The sequence below is a fragment of the Gymnoscopelus braueri genome, assembly GCF_963280865.1.
Source record: "Gymnoscopelus braueri genome assembly, chromosome: 1".
In the NCBI taxonomy this organism is placed as follows: Eukaryota; Metazoa; Chordata; class Actinopteri; order Myctophiformes; family Myctophidae; genus Gymnoscopelus; species Gymnoscopelus braueri.
The window spans coordinates 52,877,374-52,899,782 of record NC_137603.1 but is presented as its reverse complement, the minus strand read 5'-3'; the positions used below and the strand labels follow the sequence as shown (position 1 = coordinate 52,899,782).

General features: G+C 43.5%; 1 protein-coding gene across 20 annotated transcripts in view; it reads left to right on the top strand.

Annotated features, from left to right (window-relative positions):
* celf6 (CUGBP Elav-like family member 6) overlaps positions 1 to 22,409 on the top strand; it is a gene marked incomplete at its 3' end in the record, with an annotated part of 260,109 nt that overhangs the window by 213,440 nt on the left and 24,260 nt on the right. For 11 of the 20 annotated variants that reach the window (XM_080445255.1, XM_080445246.1, XM_080445250.1 and 8 more), the window contains exons 6-8: positions 15,424 to 15,567; positions 18,511 to 18,655; positions 20,404 to 20,553. In XM_080445255.1, the coding sequence (XP_080301381.1) occupies positions 15,424 to 15,567; positions 18,511 to 18,655; positions 20,404 to 20,553 (439 nt within the window). Of the gene's footprint in view, positions 1 to 15,423; positions 15,568 to 18,507; positions 18,656 to 20,403; positions 20,554 to 22,409 lie in introns of all 20 variants that reach the window. The other 9 variants (XM_080445253.1, XM_080445245.1, XM_080445257.1 and 6 more) reach the window with 1 other exon arrangement.

Sequence of the window (22,409 nt, the reverse complement as noted above, 5' to 3'; positions counted from 1 at the left end):
ATTAAAGATGAATTTGTGCTGAACAATGCCCCCTTAGCTGTGATATAATGAAAATGTACATACTTGTATGGCCTGTTGTCAGATTTTGCTTAAATACACTGGATTGCCATGCTAGAAAGGTCAGAAGTCCTGCTACAGCCCATTTCTTAGATAGAAATTAATGTTTGTGTTCTAGGTATTAGTTTAGAGATGGTTGGCATGGTTGTGTATTGTAAATGTATTTTATTGAAAGTTAGTTACGATACGTATCAAATTACTGTTAATCCATTGTCAATTCATAGCATCCATGTATAGCTACTTAATTGATAATTGCTTTATTGTCTCCGCAAGGCCAAAGGCCATGGCCGGAAACGTATGTATTCGCCAGAGCAGAACTTCTGCCCCAAATATTTCGCATCGGCCAGTTATAGCGCCACCAGGAGGCCGGTTTTTGCTAAATATTTTTTTATATTACTCCTGCAGATTTTGTTCAAACATCACGTAAATCGGTACACATTATATCTATAGTCATGTGATCAAGTCGGATCGTTCAGATTTCTCATATTCCATCCCGATTGGCTAAGATTGGCTTCCAAAGTTTACAGGAGTGGCTCGTTTGGCTTTGCACAAAATGACACAAGTCGTGAGCGCAGCTCCCGATTGCTGTGACACTTTGGCACACTCACAGTAGGCCAAGGAAAAACATCCACCCCAGATTTTTCACATCGCCCTCATGGTGGCACTAAAACAGCCCACTTAACTTTTGGCCAATAACTCTTGAATCGTAGCTCGTACAATAACAATATTTTCCCCCTGCATTCTTACTCTCCATATAGTTGTGCCACTTGTGCCAGATAACATTTTCCGCCATTTAGCGTTTTCTTCAAAACACACTTTTTGCTACTACTCCTACAGATTTTGTCCAAAACTCACACAAACCGGTACACATTAGTATCTCTGGGGTCATGTGATCAAAAGATGTATGAGTTACATTTTTCAGATCCCATTCCAAGTGGCTATGACTGCCTTAGGCAACTCAGCCTGGCGGAGACCTGTGCTCCGAGGAGCACACTTTTCTCGTTTTTTGATTTGTGATTAAATTAGTTGAATCTTCTCTCCGTAAATACATATGAAAAGTGTTCTTTCCAGTTCAAATCTGCTGCTGAGCCAATCAAATGAGAAACTGACCCGGAACAGGAAATGAGTATGCCACCTTCTGGAAAAGGCAACAGTTGCACACGTCTCCACTTGAATCCTAGCATCCTTACTTTTTTTAGCAACATTTGAAACAATCAAAAAAATTGCCCAATCTACAAGCACACAACGTATCAATTTGCAACACGTTGTGAGCTTGTAGATCGGCTATTTTCGGCGAAGCTATTTAGTGTAGAGAGAAAACAGGAGGGGGCCTAGTATAGAGCCCTGCGGGCCTCCGGTCAACTAAGTACTGTATATAGGGTTAAAGAAATGACAGCTTTCCTTCCAGTGTGTCTTGTGATATGATGTGGCAACTATAAGCTTCTTCCGCGGATAAAAGATGAGTTGTTTGCTGCTTACCTTTCGATGCACACTTAACACCCGCTGCCTTTGTATCGCGGTAATGCACAGATAAAAAGAATAATACCTTTTCACTCTTGTAGCTTAGTTCTAATCCCTCAATTACCACTGTGGGTTTTCTCACACTACACATCTTGTGTCTTACGCAGTATACACAAAATCCAATATAGGGGCTTTTTGCCAGTCAAGTGTGCTGTTGGAGAAATTAGATTAGTTTTTGAACCCATGACAAATTCCTTAGTTGTACCTGTCAAAAGTGAAGGCTCCCTGTTGGCCCTTATCAAATTCACAGAATTCATTTTCTCTCCAGGTATAGGCGGCGTGCCGGTGGAGGTTATTATTTTGTTTGTTTGTCAGCCTGTGATTTTGTGCCACCAGCGAGCGGCGTCTGCTTTGCATCCCGGCAGCCTGTTGTCTCCTGCCACCTGTTCCTTCATTACCAGGCCACCATATTACTCTTCCTTGAGATGGATGGAAACTTTAGATCCCCCCGGGAAGGGGACGGAGATCTCGAGTTCTCCTCAGAAAAATCCCCATCTTGCGATCGGGCCCGTGGAGCCGGTCTGCATATCAAGATTTGATCAAGATTTGAAGATATAAATAATGTAATTTGCTGACAGGAGGTATTATTCTGCAGCAGGGTTGAGGGAAGACTTAATTCATTTTCATGATTATTATCCTCATACTACGGAGAGTATAGTTTATAGGAGCGGTATGCTTGGACGCAGTTACGGTGCAGGCAAAAACAAAAAGGCCAATTCTAACTGCATTAGTGTATTTAGGGCACAATAAAGAAGCAATTCTAAGCACAAAGAATAAAAGCACAAGCACAGCTCAGACGGTTACTTAGCTAGTCCAGATGACAGGCAGCTGAGTGCCGACAATGCAGGCCAGGCTCCTCTGCTCTGCTCTGCTCTACAGCAGCGAGCTCAGGGCCGGACAGACAACCAGCCTTGTTCCTGAGTCATAGTTTAACGAGTAAAAGGTGGCCTGGGGCTCTCCTGGGGCCTCCGTCGCTCCTCATGCATTCTTCATGAGGTACTAACTGAATAAAAGGAGTACACAGATACATAAAGCAGGAAATGAATTTGATCCAAAATGCCAGGGCCCCGTGCGCCGTGGCAGGGCTCGAGCCCCGGCGCTGGAGGGAGGTATTTGTTCAGCTCGGGCCTCATTATATCCGACAGGTTCCCGTTCCCCTTGCGACGTGGGGGGGGCCGGGCAAAAAGTTGCCGAAAGAACAGCGAAAGGTCAGGAGGTGGGATGAAATGAAATTAGAGGAGAGAGGGAAAAGGAGTACGCCGTCAAAGCTGGCGCTTTAGAGTATTGATTTAGCTAATTGAAATCTTGGGGAAAGTAGCAGATGGGTCTCCTCTGGCCTGAGGTGGGGTGCTGGCTGGTTCTGATAGGATCCCGTCAGAGACGCCATGTCCCTGGGGTCTGCGCTGATGCCTTCCTTTCATTCCCCGGGCTTCTCTCTGCCACGTATCTGCTGCCAACCTGCTCTCGCCATCGTGGCTAATGGAACGCTTACAAAAAACGGCGTGCTCATGAGTCGGTGGAACGCATGCAAACAGCTATAGCTGGAAGCAGCTCCCACCCGTAACTATTTCTGCTTCACTTTCATGCTGGGAAAAAGGCGTTTGTTGAAGTAAAGTTACCCAACATTTTAGAACTGCTGTGGTTGTGAAAATATGAGTACAGCCACTTGCGAAACTATCCTCCTGGTTGTCGACATAATTAACCACTCAAACCTCATATACTTCATTGACCAGGGTCCCCCAGTGGTCTAGACCTTGTCCACTCCTTTTTTCCCTCTACATCAAATCCCTCTACACCAAAAATAGCCGATCTACAAGCTCACATTGTGTTGCACGGATACGCGTTGTGAGCTTGTAGAGCTGTTATATTCGAAGGTTCGCCTATTTTCATCAAACGTTTGCCTTATGACATGCCCAGAATAGAGTAAACTTACCATATACAGTATACTGTATACAGCAATCTCAGTGGCACTCGGTCGTTTGCTATAAGATGAGATAAGAAGAAATGTGGGTGCCATAGCAGTAGGCATGAAACACAGGATAGGTACAGGTAAGAGTAGAGACATTAGAATAAGATTAAAAATAAAGATGAACCCTAGCCATCTACACTTGGGCTGACTGACAAAACAATAATGTATATTCTATTAATGGATTGGGTGTTGGCCGATCATCGGTCCAGCCGAACATCGGATTTGATATTCATCATTTTAGTAATGATCAGAATTAACATTTTGACTGACATGCTTCCTGATATTTTCTTAAAGTTCCTTTTAAAAGATGCTTGTGCTCCTCCGACGCAGCGACCACTCTGTGAAAGGTATAGATTCAGATTCAACTTTCACAAGATTCACAAGATTAAAGATGTAAAAGAATGGGTGAAATAGTTTTTCGTACAAGTTAGAATAGAGAAAGAAAATAATAGAGAGGAAAAGACACTAGGCATCAAGTAAAAACTCAATTTGACAGTTTACAGTTTATAAATAGCCAATCAACACTGTTCTCTGTTTGTGGCAAAGCTGCAGGAAATAAAGTTCCACGCTCCAGTCCTTTGTTGATCGGCAGTAAGAAGTGCATAAAGTTGTATAACCCTATCAGAGCATGCTAAAGTTATAACACTCACATGGGAATGTAATTTTACTCTCTCCCGCTCTCGTTCGCTCGCTCACTATCTCTCTTGCTCTCTTTTGTCTCGCCCCCCTCTCTCTCACACACGGACGTCGGACGCGCATGTGCACACACACACACGCACACACACGCACGCACATACACACACACACACACACACACACACACACCACACACCACACAACACACACACACACACACACACACACACACACACACACACACACACACACACGCACACGCACACACACACACGATAGCCTACGCGACTGATGATGTAGCAGACCTCAGACGCTCAGCATATGCTGCTGTTTTTCTTCCTTTTTCCAAGTAAGGAGAGCATGCTATAGTTATATAATCCGATTGCAGCACACTACTAAAACTAACTTGATAATGTCATTTCACTTTCTCCCTTTCTCTTGTTGCGTGCTCTCTTTTCTCTCTCAACCCTCTCTCTCTCTCTCTCTCTCTCTCTCTCTCTCTCTCTCATATACACACACACACACACACGATTTGAGATGAAAGCTATGTCGGTAGATTTGATACATTCAGAACGATAGCTAATGGATTTGTTTCATTAATACAGACACAAAATGGACTAACAACGTAGCAGGGTCGCTCTGGATGGTGCCATAAAAACAAATCTACAAAAATGAAGCAAGAAAAAACATTGAAACACAAGGTGGACTTTGATGCAAGCCAAATATAACACATTAGGCAGTGAAAAGGGTGTTACTTTATTCTTTTTTTTCTTTTTTTTTATAGGAAAAAACATTTGTGGAGCTAATTTATTTAGTTAATTATTTGTGTCCATTTAAAATTTCAGGTCATTTTATAAGAAATATTGGTAGGAACTAACCTGACACCGTCAAATGGAAGAAGCTTGCGACACACATTTTGTTTCACAGCGTACTTGCATCTGAGACTCCGGGCGCAGAATCGATGACAGACGGAGTTTCATTTTTTCAAGCTACTAGGCAGGTGATTGGATGATCCCGCCCCTAGCAGCCGCTGATTGGTTCGGACACGCAGTGTTCGGGCATGCTTACTCCCTACGCAATCCCAGACCTCCCTGAAATCAAATGCAAATGAGATTTCCGGAGGGAGGGGGTTTACCAGGCTAGGTAGGAACGCCCTGCATACAAAATATAATAATAATAATATAATTATAACTTGAATTTATATAGCACCTTTTAGAAACCCAAGGACGCTTTACAATACAAAAATAAACAAACTATTTGCCAGACATGTTGAATAGTTCTGTTTTCCAATATTCAATAAAAAATAATATGTTCAAAGGCATTTAAAGGAAGTTTTGTTTTTAAAAGTGCGTACATTTTGACCTGACAATTTACATTTTTACTGCAAATGTCCATACTGGTTATCTGTCTCCTTGATCACTAATACTCAGTATTGGCTCTGACACACCACCAATAACAATAACAACAACAACAACAACAACAACAACAACAACAACATATATGTCAGTGAGCTTGTAGATCTGCTATTTTCAAAAGATTTTTTTATTTTACATTTTGAAAACTTGGACAATTTATGGGACATTCTGTTTAATGGGGTACTTTTACCGGATACAGTATTATTTCCACATTGTGGTATTGATACTTTTACTTGTGAGTACTTCTTCCACCACTGGAGTTGAAGTGGAAGTCAGAGAGGTGTGCAGGGGTGAACAGGACAGGTGACAGCCTGGGTCCCTGGGGATCACCGATGTTACAGTATACTCACCATCACCAACCAGCACATCTGACAGGCTGCCCTGCAGCTTACAGATTTAAGAAAAAAGAATATAATAACACCTCAGTGTTTTGGAACCTGACAGACATACAGTACAATGAATAAAGATAATTGGACATTCTGCACGAGGTTATAACCTCGGGCTGTACGACAAATGCCTGGGTGATAATATCTGTACCGTTGTTGCGTCTTCTCAAACTGTGTTGCAACGGTAAGTGTAGTTTGAGGGAAAGCACACACTCAGCCAGCCCCCCCCCCCCCCTGTTAGCCCCGTAACGGCACCTGAACCCAGTGGTTCCCAAACTTTAGCAGCTGAGACTCAAACTATGAATTTGGTGTCTCCTCAGTCAGGACCCAAGCCTACAGAAATACGCTGTGAATTAACCACTTAAAGGAGGAGTTCACCCAAAAAATGACTTATTTTCTATCAATTGCACACCCTATGAAGCCTTGAATCCATGGATTATTTTTTGTTTGTCGCATTCCTAAGCTAATAATTTGATTCCCGTCTCCTACCGGCTAATGTATCCGGTAGGAGACACAAAGTAGATTATTTGTGTCTCCTACCGGAAATACACACGGTCATCAAATTATTGTCTTAGGAATGCCACAAAAACAAAAATAAATCCATGAAATCAAGGCTTCATGGGGTGTGTAATTGATAGAAAATAAGATTTTTTTTGGGTGAACTCCTCCTTTAAGCCACTTAAAGGGGAAATTAGCTGATGTACTAGCTCACAAAATTAACAAGTTTTGGACAGTTTTGCTCCAAAACCTGTGAATGGCCAGTCATAAACAAAAAGTTGGAGGGTATCTTTCAATCTGATAAGGATGTACCGTGTGCATTGGTTGATCGATTGAATACTTTATTAGTCAGAAATGTAAACAGCACAAGGTACAGTCTAGGCTCTACAGTTTAGGCTAAAAGGATAACACAAAAAAGTCCTGGGGACTCGTGGTCCTATGTATTCAATTAATCAACATAGCATAAAAATAATACAAAAATACATATCATCAACACATATAAAACACTATATGTGCAAAAGAGAAAAAGGGAAAAAATGTATACTCTTACATTATTTCACTTACTTTTATTTTTTACCTTTTCACATTTTTGAAAAAGATACATCCAATTTCACATTGAGGTGCCTGCAGACTTCTTCTCAGGTGGACACTCTTCCTGTATCCTCCACCAGACAGTGATGATATGATCATGCAACAATGTTACGTCAACCCCTTGGTTTTTCATGTCGTAACTGAATGGAAGTGGGGATTCTGATGCAGCTGCCTTCACCCGCTAGCAGGTTGCGTGGAGAAAAAAAGCGAAGGAAAACATTTCCAGCTACATTTGGTGGTACATCAGGGAACACAGTGAAGGCCATATAAGGCCAAATAAAGTTGTTTTTTTCCGACAGTATACTGCAAGTGTTGCTGAAATTGTGTCCCTCCATGCCAGGACTGAATAAAGTCAAATCAAGCCTCAATCAAATATAAAGCCTCCATGCAGGGCTCTAGATTAGACAAAATCTCCTCGCCGAAAATAGTACGTCTACAAGCCCACGCCATGTCGCAGCACCAAAGTTTGCCCCCAAGAATAGGGACACTAGGATTTATGTGGTTAATGGAGAAGCAGCCATGTTGAACTTTGTTATATAGGGCCACCATTTACAGTGCTTCTCAGCTTCACCTGCACAGTATGCGACACTACAGGACAGCATGGCACCCTTTTTGCCCTCCAACTGAAGGGTGCATACTCCTTCCGACACTCCGAACTTTTCTTCGGAAAAGGGAGGTGAAGTGATATAACTACAATTTGTCGTCATTCCGAGCTTCGGAAGGGCGGTTCCAGAACTGTGCACCTCCAGATGTGTCCTGACTAAAGTTCTGGAAGCCTTTCCGAACCGGGAGATTTTTTGAGTTATGTATTGGCCATAACCCGGGTTTAGAATAGGTGGAACGTTGGGTCCAGTGTTGCCGGATTTTGCGAGGGAACAAGCAACCAGGTCTATGAAAACAAACCCAAAATAAGCCAGTAGGGCAGGTCAGTCAAACTTTATTGTGTAATGTTGTTTTAGTTAAGTGGTTCTCAAACATTTTCATGTCAAAGACCCCCAACTTAATATGTATTTGGCCACGGACCACATCTAAAAATATGTTGTGCCAGGGACCCCCATACAAGCAACTACACTTTAGAAACAAGCTCCCCAAAGAAACACAACCACGCAACTACCAACATTTACAAGCAACGTTACAGGGAAAACGAGCCCTGTCTGTCGACAGATGGACCACTGCAATAGCTTAGGAAAAAGTTACCAGTATAATAGCCTAGATGTGTTTTGTCAATTCTGAATGAACACGTACAAGCTATATTTTGTGCAGTGCAGACCCTGTAGATTGGCTGTTTTCACTACTTTCAAATGTTTTTCAAACGGTTTTGGACATAGAAGGTTTCCACCCGACAATAAGGATATGGGTCAGATGCTTACCCGTCCTGTGCGGTATATGCCTTTGGGCCTGCCACCCAGCACACACAAAAGAGACCTTTTTTTCCTCACCTCAGGCTATTCACATGCAATGAATATTGAGCAGCAGTAGGGGAAATGATATGACAACTGATTCACAATGTGTTGTTGTAAAACAAAAGTTTCAGACCGATGAAGGAACATGGGGATTAGTTTCAGATCAGAGCCCTACATTTCTTTTTTGATTCAAATTAATTCACATAAACCATTAATTATATATCTTTTTTGGGTAGAGTATTAACTAAATAGAGTATATCAATTGAAAGCCTAAATTGTTTTTCCAAAAATGAACTTTATAATAATAAATAAATATATAAAATACAAAGGTTTCAGTTTTCAGAAACATACCAGAATAAGCTGTAGTTTCTTGTAAACATGTTAATCAAAGCAAGTGATTCTTAATTTTGTTTTGGTCTTACTTTCATATGAAATGTAAGAAATTCAAATTGCCAACAGATAAATAAATAACTGCACTACTGGTCAACCTCAACCTTTCCTGTTGACCCTGCATTTGGGTCCATGATTTTCCGTTCTTTTTTTTAAACAATGTAATGTAAATCAAAGGCTGCATTTGTGCTGACCCCATCACGGCTGAGACATTGTATGAGGGATGAATCCGCGTTCTGATTATGGAGTCCTTCTCTCCCCGTGTCTTTGCTTTTATGATCTTGCTAATCATATCCCGACTGCCCCCTGGCTGCCTGTGTCCTTCTGTCCTGGTGCTCGCTCCACGCTCTTTCCCAGCATGCATTGCCTGTAATTAAATAGGAGCCTGGTCCTCTTGACAGTATCTGAGGCTGCTGTCTGTGCCTGGCAGACTTCTCATCCTCTCTTTGTCTGACTACCTCTCTCTCTCTCTCTCTCTCTCTCTCGCTCTCTGTTTATCCCTCTCTCTTGCCCTCTATTTCTCTCTCTCTCTCTCTCTCTCTCTCACCCACATGCAAATACACATCCTCTGACATTCTGCCACACGTCCTCTCTCTCGCTCTCTCTCTCACACACACACACACACACACACACACACACACACACACACACACACACACACACACACACACACACACACACACACACACACACACACACACACACACACACACACACACACACTCTTTCCCCTCTCTCTCTCCTCTGTGCTCTGCCTTGGCTGGACATCACACGAGGAACCAACTCTGGTCTCTGTCTCTCAAATGATTTAATTGGATGCAAAGTCAGGAGCGCAGACATCAATACAGAACTATATCTGCCATAAGGCAGCACCATTAGTCAATACTTCGCCCTCCACATGCCGAAGGCTTTTGTCAGACCTAATTACCCGCTGTTGTATTCAGTGAAGCTTCACCAGCCAGGGACCGGGCCTCCTGTGGGATCTGGTTAGGATCACAGTTCACTCACAGTGTATACAGTGGGAGCCGGAGAGTTCACAGAAGCAAATATCATGCACTATTCCCGTCCATTTAAGCCCTGACGGCTAAATGACTTTGGTCGTTAAAAGAACATATTTGGTTCCGCCGGCTGGTTTGGTTGAAATTAGGGGTTGTTGCAGGAGTGTTGTGTATGTAGTATTCAGTGGAAAGAAAGAAAACCATATTAAGACAGAGACACACACACTAGAATCACTTTCATAGCACAAGGAGTCAGATCTCAAAGTTGTCTGGCCATTTAAAGAAAGAAAGAAAAAAAACATTAATTACCTCTGCATATCAGTGTCTTAATTGTGTGGTTGATGTTTCTTTTTTTTAAATAGCCAAAGTATAAAATATGGTAAAAGTGGTGAAAATTATTGTGAGGCTATATTAACATTTTTTTCTGGGTACCCCCTCAAGGACCACTGGGGGTCCCCGGACCCCACTTTGAGAACCAATGCACTAAAACACCACACAAGGAAAGATGAAGAGGCAACATGTGGGTGTAGGTGGTTCTCAACCTTTTTCTGGATCAGGGCCCACTTGAAAATCTTGAAAGTGTTTGCGGCCCACTCAGCTGACCACTTAACACGGCTGCCATATTAGGTAGTCAGATGGGTGGCACACCGCCAGAGCATGGTTTGTGTTCTGAAATTGGACCACTGAAACTAACATTAAGTTCATATTTATCGGTATCACAATGAAAACTAACTTTTCAAAGTTGTAAAGAAGAAAATACCATGGCATTTAAAAAAAACACATTATTATTTGTTTTTATATTAATGTTATATTATCATTTCAATGTTAATGTTTTAACGGTTAGTTGGGGGTCCCACTTGCAATATCCCCATGGCCCGCCCAGTGGGCCACAGCCCACAGGTTGAGAAGCAGTGCTGTTGGTGACTGCACCGACTGCAGCTTTGATTGAACACTGAGGACCCCCTGGAAGACGAGATGATGCATATCAAGGGGTTTGTCCTCCAATCAAATGTTTAAATAAAACACTGACTTCTGGTAGGCAGAGCAAGTAGCCATTATTAATCCATTAAGACCGGGAACGCATCTGTGTCATTTTTATTTTATTTCTTTTGGCTATTCACATGGTAGTAGATATACAGAGGCACCGAGTTACGTGCTACGTAGATCTGCTATTTTCAGAAAAAATGTGAAAATGTGAAAAATTGTGAAAAGTCTTTGAATATATATATCTTTTAAAGCGAACATTTTTAACTCAAATCTTTGATTCTGGGGGTCCCTGGAACAACATATTTTGAGATGGGGGTCTGCGGCCAAATACATATTTTTTTTAACATTTTTTGTGTACATTTGTAGAATCCAAAGTTTTGAGTTACAAATGTTCGCTTTAAAAAATATTGAAGATATTGAATATTCAACATATTCACCAATTTTCATGACTACTGTATATGAAAAATAGCAGATCTACAAGCTCATAGCGCGGCGCTCGGTGCCACACTATGAGCTTGTGTATCTTCTATATTTGAATAGCCAAAGTATAAGATAATGGTTAAAGTGGTTAAAATCTGTTAATGACAGATGCTTTCCCGGTCTTAATGGGTTAACTATGTGATCAGAGTGCTGTAGCGACCTCATGGTTACCGTGCCCCTTTAACGTCAAACTATGGCAAGTTTCACAATAGCGAATACAAGGAGTGATAATAGCCTGACAACACAGATGTCAGACTATTTAATGCAGCACAATATTTGCCTTTAAGTCATTAAAAAAAAAGTTGTTATTGCTTTTTCTGTAACCTTGTTTTGACAGTGATTGATTACGTTGTTGGAACCGAAAGGGAATAAACGTCGCCTGTATCTTTTAACAAGTTCCTTTCAGTCATAAGCCTAGTCTGTGACATATAATTGCTTATGTCTGTGAAGTGTAGGTACAATAAATGGCTTTTCGTGTTGCCTTCAAAGCACCCAAGGAGCAAGTTACTAGTGTTATTCCTTGCACGAATTATAACAATGTTCAGCCCTGACAGTGTACCTGTGTCACCTGACTCTCATCAAGACCTGCTCACTCAGATTAGCTAGCCCACCGGTGGCATCATATTGCCTATAGCCTCACCTCGCCAGATGATCATTCATCTCTGCCTACCAATACGTATAACTGCATTGCATAACCAATGCAAAGACTTTAGACCGGTCCTTCATATTGGGACGGTTACAGTACATGATTTGTTAATAAAACAGTAGTTTGTCAGCATAGGGTTTCTCCTCTGTTCTATAGCCCCTACATTGAGTTTAGATTTCCCTTTCAGTTGGTAGAGATCTCCAATTGTCTGGCTAAGGGAGACTACATGTTGCCTGCTCAGAAAGGAAGCTGATAGCTATATACTGCACTACCGACTTCTGTTTTGCTGCTCCTTGACCCGAGCGCTGCTTTAGATACGGTTGACCATGCTGTCCTCCTTGAGCGTTTGGAATATCTTCCTGGCATCGGGGACTATTGGCCCTATCTTACCCCTTATGCCTAAACTTTTTTGGCTTTTTATTTTTGTGATATATTTTTTTTGACATTTTTTTAATAGTTAAAATAGCAGATCTACAAGGGCCCCCAGCGCTTCTTACCTGTATGACAGATTGCATCGCGTAACATTCAATAACTCCATGTCTGACTGTTCCGCAAGGCTCAGTTCTTGGTCCCATCCTCTGTCTGAAGATATATTATGGTACCCCTAGGGCACATTTTTTGAAAGTTTGACAGAAGTTTCCATTGTTATGCAGATCATACACAAATCCACATCCCCATTACAGCAAATAAGTCCTCCAACCTTCTCAATCTGGAAAGCTGCTTAACAGAGGTCAAATCCTGGATGTGCAGAGGCTTCTTGCTTCTGAATTGCAACAAAACAAGGATGCTGCTAAGTCGGCCCAGGAAAACACAGACACCAGTTCCAGAACATCAACATAAACCTTGATGGCTTAATTTCACAAAAAAACAACCGTTTGGAATTTAGGAGTAGTCTTTGATCCCTACTCATTATTCGTAACACATTACAGTAATAACATCACCAAATCTGCATTTTTCCATTTATTTTTCATTAATTCATTCAAACCTTTATTTATGCCCAAACGGCACTTGAGGTTATCCTCATGTACAGCACGTGTTGCAGAGCGAACATTATAAAAACAACAGCAGCAAACAAGCACAGACAGGAAGACAATAACTTTATAAGAGCGCTAAATACAAAAAACATTTTAAAGTGAAATACTATGTCGATTAAAAAACAATTACAAACAGTTACACAAGCGTGATCATGGATTTGAACTGTGCAAACTATGTCATTGAAACGAGCTTTAAAATGTGTTGAAGGGCACTCCAGGAGTCTGGGGCATTAAAAGAAAAAAAGAGGATTTGCCAAACTCAGTGCACGCCCAGGGATTCTAAGTAAAAGTAAGTCATTAGGATCTTATACAGCTCTAATTTTCCAAGACAGCATCTCAGACATACACGAAGGATGTTTCCCAATGAGGGTTTAAATAACAAGCAGTGTTAATTTTGTGATCTAAAACTATGACAAATTATTTTTTCGGCGACTGCCTTTTTTCACTGACAAAAACTAAATGAAAACTAAATAAGAACCAAGCTAAGATGACTATAACTATGACGAAAAATGTTTGTCGACTACCGTTTTTTACTGACGAAAGCGAAATAGAAACGAAAACTATCGTTTTTTAAACTAAGATCGGCTATTTTCGGTAGCCAGTCTACATATCAGGCATTGCGACACCATCGAGGCCTGCCAAAATAAAATGTAGTGTCAAAATGAACGCTGATAACAACCAGTGTTTGTTGCGCCTCTGCACAGTGATGAGTATCATTATTCAGCTCCCGTAATAAATCTGATAGCTAAGTGAGGCTTTAGGGTTGACCAGGCTGCAGCATTCCTATTGACCAGAGGTTCTAAAACTGTGGGTCTTTTCTCCCTTGCACTGTAACACCCCTAGTTTCTGTATTGTGTAGGCTACTTTCTGTTCAGAAGTGTACAGAGACCCCATGGGTTGATGTTGCACTGTAAACAAATACAAAATCAACTGAAAACTGAAACTATATCTCTAAGTTAACAATGCTGTATCTAAGTTGTTGTTTTCTCCAGTGGTAGGTATACTGTATGTTACAAAGTAGTTATAAGCGAAAGCCTGGTTTATACTTTGTCGTATACGTATACTTTGTACAAGCTCACAACAACGTCACATGTTGTAAGCTTTTAGATCGGCTATTTCTGGCGCACGACAACATCCCGGAGGTACAGTGCATTGGGCTCAAGGCTACCAAAGCAGCAGACTTGTGTTTTATTAGCCCTGTGTTTGTTCAATTTGGTAATGCTCACAAAGTGATTTGGCTAGCAAACACTGGCTCATCAGCTGAATTGGCCGGTGCCATGTTGCCAAGCCCTGCTGAGAGAAAGCTGCAAACTATGCTCTAACTCAGTGATTCTCAAACTTTTAATTTCAAGGACCCCCATAACTCTCGAGAGTATAAAATTGGAACCAAATGGACCCGTAAGGGACGGGTCCATTTGGTTCCATTTCTATACTCTCAGAGTTACAGAACTGTAAATGTCCATTTGGAACCCCTGAGGGTCTCTCTCTCTCTCTCTCTCTCTCTCTCTCTCTCTCTCTCTCTCTCTCTCTCTCTCTCTCTCTCTTCTCTCTCTCTCTCTCTCTCTCTCTCTCACCCCCCCCCTCCCCCCCCCCCCCCCCCCCCCCCCCCCTCTCTCTCTCTCGGAACCACTGGTTTAACTTACAGTATTAAAAGTTAGGACAAACCAAGAAGAATGTTTACTGTGAAACAACAAATACTTACAGTTTATTTTTACCATAGCGATGTGGTCATGGTGGTTCATGAAAGTTGCAGAGAGACTGACTCGCCTGTTAAAAGTTAGGACAAATCCAAATTACTTTTCAGAGAAAAATCGAAATGTGCATTACCGAAAATGTGTTCAGTGTCATGTGCTGTCAACTTACTGCAGCAGATTATTTGTGTGTGTGTGTGTGTGTGTGTGTGTGTGTGTGTGTGTGTGTGTGTGTGTGTGTGTGTGTGTGTGTGTGTGTGTGTGGTGCGTGCGTGCGTGCGTGCGTGCGTGCGTGCGTGCGTGCGTGCGTGCGTGCGTGCGTGCGTGCGTGCGTGCGTGCGCGTGTGTGTTGAAAACTGACATTTGGAAATACTCCAGTAAAGTAAAAGTACCTCAAAATTGTACTTAAGCACAGTACTTAAATGTATTTAGTTACTTTACACCACTGCTACAAACACATTTTTCTGTGTGCGTACAGTGTGCGCATGCACGCGTACGTGTGTGTGTGTGCGTGTATGTGTGTCTCTCTGGGTGCATGTAGAGTTGCACACACACACACACACAGACACAGACACAGACACAGACACACACACACACACACACACACACACACACACACACACACACACACACACACACACACACACACACACACAGTGCTGTGTCCCTGTAGAGTTCATTAACTAAGGTGTTTCATGCTGTAACGTCATCTGTGCTGCAGGGCGCCTCGTCCAGCCTGGTTGTGAAGTTCGCCGACACGGACAAGGAGAGAACCCTGCGCCGGATGCACCAGATGGCGGGCCAGCTCGGCATCTTCAGCCCCATGACCATACAGTTTGGGGCCTACGGTGCCTACTCTCACGCTGTAAGTCTCAGCTCGACGAACGAGGAGACGGTGAGTTTTACCAACAAAAAAACTAAATATTGCTTCTGATTGAATGCTTGTGCATTTCATTTTTCATATTTTCATTCACAATGCATTATAATGCACTTATAAGGCTTGATAACACTCATTATGAATGTTTATAATTAAGCATGACAACTTATAATAAGGGTTATGAAGCATTATAAGTGCTGGTCATAATACATTCCAAGCTCAGTGGAACAGCACATGATAACTACCAGGTAACACTTTACTTAAAGGTTGGGTCTATAATGCATTATAATCACATTTATAGTGCATTATAATGCACATAATAAGGCTTCATTTTAACTTGTTGACTGCCAGAAATAAAACATAATTTCCCACGCCACTTGCCAGCAATTTTCGAGTGTTTTCACTAACTTTTGAAAAGTCATAGAATATTCATCTCCAGTATGATCGATCCCCCGACCGCTTTAAAAGACGTATCCGAGTCTCGTAGCATGGGGGGGTGAATGTAGGCTGTTTTCCCCAAAAAGCAACACAAACAGAGAAAAAGCCATTCTCCCAAATCAAATGACAAGGAAATGAATGGGCTGGGTTTTTTTTTGCGATCACGTGACCCACTGCTCCTCTGCTTCACAGAGAGCCAAACGGTGACCCGTAGGCGAGTAAACAGCGCCATCTAGTGGAAAACCACTGAAAACACAAAATCTCATGATTCTCGTCGTTGGCAGACCGGACCTTGGCAAAATATGACGAGATATCTCGAGTTAATATACAGTCTTACCCACATAAAAAGTTCTTGCATGGCTGAATCATGCAGTCAAATCCTATAAGGCCTGATTTTTACTTACTTTCACACGTGTGTCGCGTATCGAAAACAGCCGACGTGTTGTGAGCTTGTAGATCTGCTATTTTCGGTGTGCGACATGATGCACAACCAAGTATACATCAGGCATAAGGGTATATTTTTACACTGTCTGAGTTAAACTACGATTTTTACTGTGTAGTCCTGCAGGGTTCATGTCTTCACAATGTTTAATCAACAAATCTGTATAATTGTGTTTGCTGCATACAATCATTCAGAGAGCAGCCTTTTCAGGTCGCTGAGGCTGAGAACTGATTATTCAAATGTTGACTTTACAATGCCCAGTGGCTATTGGCCTACAGAGAGGAAGAATTAAAGTGTGCTCATAATATTTCAAAATACAATATAATTATTCATTTATCATGGGGGGAAAAAAGCATTAAAAAAAGACTAATCCACAAACAATGTCTTGTTAGATTAAGATCACATGCAGCGATCGATTCATTGATTATTTGACTATGAGGGGCCAGCTCTAGTTTCAACTATCTTTGCTCACACACAGTCTACCCATCCAGCCCAGCAACTGTCGTAGGCATGGGGCCACACCCACAGAAGGCCCTTGCTGGCTGGGTTATTCATGCCATCATGGGTGCAGCTGTACAGGTGTAGAGGGGCTCACCAAAAGAGGCTGCACTGGTTTCTTGCCTTTCTCTTTTGGTTAACCTTTATTTATCTGGGGCAGCATTGCTGAGCACGCATGCTCTTTTTTCGGCATCGCCCTGTTTCACATTCACACCGTGGTGGAAGTGCATTCGCACCTGGGAGGCTGCCCAGTAGAGAACCACAGCCAGCCACTTCTGGCCGCTTGAGCAGCTATTGCTCCACCGGAGCACGTTGGAAGTTAAGGGTCCTTCGAGGTGCTCAAGGGCACCTCAGTTCAGTATCGAAGTCTGAGTCGAGGAAAGAAAGCCTTGCTCTGTCGCGTTCCTCACACGGATGTTCTTTGCCGACTGACAGTCTCCCAGTCGCACAGCCGCCGCTTCTCTGACGTCTCGGCTGCTGCTGCCGCCCCACTTTTTTTTCTCTTTCTTTCTTTTTTTTAATGCTGTGGAGAAGCTGCAAGTCGCTGCCACCTCTCTCACCCCGTCCCCGTAGCGTACCGTACGCCCCCACCCATAAAGCCCCTAGATATTCACATGTGAAAGTCACAACTCCAGTTATGAGTCTGTGAGAGTTTGCACTCACACAGCAACTAACAGCTCACCCTGACAGGTGAGAAGCGCCCACTCACGCACGATCTGTCTCTCTCTCTCTCACTCCCCTCGTTCTGTCAGTATCGCCCAGTCGCTTTTTCCCCTTCTCTCTCTCTCTCTCTCTCTCTCTCGCTCTCTCTCTCTGTCAGGCGCGCGTGCATACATACAGTACTGTATTGCATGTGTAAGATGCGCTTGTGCACACACACACACACACACACACACACACACGCACACATCCTGCACGGGGCGGGCAAAAGATGCACACGCACAAAAAAAACCGACACAAATCCTATAAAAAAGGACACACATATAGTACCCGCACACACATACGCATACACACACACATAAATAAGCTGTGTAAAGCGGCCGTCTCTCTAGACTCATCTCATTATATAGCCTTTATCTGGTGGTGGTAATGAGCGCGGAGGCCAGAGCACACTTACTGTTCTGGGAAGCTAGAGCTGCAGGGCAGCACAGGGCCGTTCTATTCAAGAACAAGGCCGGGGCCAAGCAAACAGAGATGTGAAAGTAAACACGCTCTGCTCCTGCGGCTATTTCACCCTTCTCTCTCTCTCTCTCTCTCTCTCTCTCTCTCTCTCTGTTTCTTTCTTTCTTTCTCTGTCTCTCTTTCTCTCTTACTCCCTCTCCTTCCATCGCTCGCTCTCCACCATCTCTCCCATCACTCCCCCTGTCCCCGTTGCTCCTTCTATCCATCTATTTATCCTTCCTTCCTTTCACCTCACGATCCCCCCTCTCTCTCCTCTCCCTCCCTTTCTCTCTCTCCCCTCTCTCTCTCTCTCTCTCTCCCTCTCTCTCTCTCCCCTCTCTCTCTCTCTCTCTCTCTCTCTCTCTCCCCACTGCTCTGTAATCCTACAGCAGATGATGCAACAGCAAGCAGCCCTGATGGCTGCCACACAGGGCTCCTACCTGAACCCCATGGCAGCCATCGCCGCCGCGCAAATGCAGCAAATGGCAGCTTTCAATGTCAACGGTCTGGTGGCCACCCCCATGACACCGTCCTCAGGTACGTCACACACACTCACACACAAGCGTGTGCACACGCACGGACAGACACACACACGTTGCACATGTAGCCTACACAAACACAAACACTCACACGCAAATTGTTTTGCTCACGCGTGCAACATGTTCACATGCTTTAGATGCTTTTTGTCAACAGTCTGGTGGATGGCATCCCTATAGCACACACGCGCACACACACACACACAAGCACGCATGAATGCACACACGCACGCACGCACACACACACACATTAACACACCAACACACACACACACACACGCACGCGCACACCAAAGACACACAGGCAAGCGAAAACACTCACGCATGTTGTATGTTCAGGTGTACTACACACAACTAAAGCTTTCAATGTCAACAGTCTACCCCCGAGACATTGATGTCAAGTACACGCACGCACGCACGCACGCACGCACGCACGCACGCACGCACGCACGCACGCACGCACGCACGCACGCACGCACGCACGCACGCACGCACGCACGCACGCACGCACGCACACACGCACGCACGCACGCACACACACACACACTTATTGTATATACTGTACAACACTAAATACATGCTGTGTACATGCACATGTACAACACATGCTCATCAACATGACACTCCCATGCTTGCTTGCACATATCAAATGTCAAAAGTACGCAAGTGTCGAGTGCATGTTCACGCACGAGGGCGCACACACACACACACACACACACACACACACACACACACACACACACACACACACACACACACACACACTCACGGGAGATGGTCATGACTTTCCATCTCTACCCTGGAACATTTGATTAGCAGGAATTATACAAGCGTTGATAATATATTCATTCAAGGCCTTTTTTGCGCTTTCGCCCTTGTTACATTTTTGAAGAGCGAACGCCGGCTCCGTATTAGTGTTTCTGAGCTACAGCTGACATTGTGCCGGTGTTGAACTAGACGGGAGGGGAAGGCTTGTAGTGGGGTAGAGCATGAGGGGAGATGATGTACAACGTCCCTTGACACTCATTGGCAGCCACGGTATAGTCCCCCCCCCCTCCACCCCACACACACACTTTCTCATTTTCTCTCTCTCCTGCTCTCTCTTTCTGTCTGTCTGTCTCTCTCTCTCTCTCTCATTTCGCTTTCATTCTCCCGCGCTCGCTCTGGGGACACACTACTGTGTGTTTTTCCGGGAGCTGAGCCAATCTGATGTCTTTGGAATGCAAGAGTCCTTGGCTTATAAGAGCAAAGATTTGCTTGAGATAATCCCGGACCCGAGCCTGACCTGTCTTCCCCCGGCCCCCCTCTTGTCACCGGGAAGCTTTACCGGCTCGACACTAAGTAGGCAGGTCGCCTGAAGGCAGGGGTACACCGGCAACATATTAAGTAAAGTGGCTTTTGCCGGGCGTACACACAGCATTTGTAATCCACAAAGCCTACGCAAGCCCAGGTAATGCCTATCAAACGTAATCCTACATGACTTAAATGCCCTTCACCGGGATTAGAAAAATAATAATAATCCATTGGCTACAAAAGGGCAGCGGCAAGGTGACAGGCGGTCCAAAAAATATTACCCACATTAAAAGAAAAGTTCACTGCTGTGTGCAGATAGGAAGGAAGTGGTGGTAGAGGAGCCCCCCCCCTCCCCCCGCCACTCCAATTAAATGGCTGTCCAATTAGGCACCCTGTGGGTCAACATGACAGTGTTCCCTATAATGAAACTGTCATCTTTTCAATTTTTTTTGGCAGGCACGAGCACGCCCCCGGGCATCGGTGGCACAACGTTGCCCAGCATAGCCGCCCCCCTCGGGGTCAACGGGTTCAGTGCCCTGCCTCCTCAGAGCAACGGTCAGCCCAACTCTGAACCCATCTACACCAACGGGATTCATCCTTACCCAGGTGAGACAAGCAAGTCCTAGAACCAATTACTCCAGCATCCTTTATTGTGGGGAAAAAGCAGAAAATAGCAGATCGACAAGCTCTCAACGTATTGCGTTGCTGCGCGTTGTGAGCTTGTCGATCAGCTATTTTCAGCTAAAGCTTTCCCCACAATAACAGAAAACAGAAAAGACACTTGTACAGTATAGAGCCCTGAGGGACTCCGCCCAACCATATGGGGTTGAAGTGGTTAACGGGTTAAGGGTAACTGGTAAACTGTTAAATGATAATTTTTTTCTTTTCTTTTTTGGTGCGAAGGTACTTTTTTTTACCCCTAAAATGATGCCTGGAAGCAGTCGCCACGCTACAAAAGTACAACTGCTTTATTGCCGGCAATAGTGCTGCCTTACAAAAGCTTTATGAAGGGAAAAATAAACATCCATACGTCTTCCAGGAAGTGGCAGCCATGGGATTATTTTAGGGATTTTTTGCTTAAATATTTTAGCTTTTTGTTGATAAAAAATGGAATATGAAACTATTCTTACGTCGTTAATCAGACTTAGTTGATTATATTTTAAAAGGCTATTATAATTTGATTTGTTGCTATATTACAAAAATATCGCAAAAAAAGTTATCAATCAATATTGGTTGTGGTTGTTTTTGTTCCTTCTCAGGTGTTACCAATGATACTAATGAAGGCTCTGTTCCATTTAGTGCAGCTCAGTGGTTCTCAAACCTTTTAATTTCAAGGACCCCCATAACTCTCAGACTTACGCACCCGCAAAGAGCCATTTGGAACCCCCTCAAGGAACCATGAGGGTCCCTGGACCCCAATTTGAGACCCACTAGTGTAGCAGAGTCTTTCCAATAAGCCAACATGCACAATATCAGCACCCTAACTCTGTTTGACCAGATTGGAACAGAGCCTTCATTAGTATCATTGGTAATGGTAACACCTATGAAGAAAGGTTACCCAATTTCTTTCCAGTATGGCTGCTGTGCATAGAGCATTGGTTCTCAAAGTGGGGTCCGGGGACCCCCAGGGGTCCTTGGGGGGGTACCAGGGGTCCCCAGCAAAATGAGTTAATATAGCGTCACAATCATTTTAACCACTTTAACCATATTTTACTGTATACTTTGGCTATTCAAAAATGGCAGATACACAAGCTCATAGCGTGGCACCGAGTGCCACGCTATGAGCTTGTAAATCTGCAATTTTTGAAAAATCCCTGGCACAAAACATTTTTGAGATGGGGGGTCCGCAGCCAAATACATATCATTTTGGGGTCCTTGACATGAAAAAGTTTGGAACCACTGGCATAGAGCCTATTCTTTGGTGATCTTTAGAAATGTACGGTAGGTCTAAGCTTGTTCTACTGTTGCACTTTATTGCAAGGTAAGGCAGCTCTGTGGGTCTGCTAAAACTTGTCAGATGTAATATGTACAGTCTGTTGCGCCCACAATCACTCTGGGTGATTATATCACGTCCCGCTGTTCAGAAGTAGAGAGCACTCTCCTTTTTTTTATTTCACACGCTCTTGACACCGCCATCATCTCTCAGTTGAATTGCGGCATTTTAGTTTCGGAGGGTCAATCAAAAGAAAAAAAGAAAATCTGTCTTTGGCAGATTTTTCCGAGCAGCCGGTCCTTCTGTTTTTCATGATGAATCCATCAGTCTATCCATCAGTCCATTACAGTTAATTTGATGAGTTCTCCTCGACTCCTTAATGTTGTCTGGGACTGATTCCTGTAGAACTCTCTCGCGCACACACACACACGCTCACACACGCTCACACGCGCGGCTATTTTCAGTGCATGACACCACCACACAACTATATGTATAAATCAGGTCTAATAAGTCTTAACCCAGACTTCTG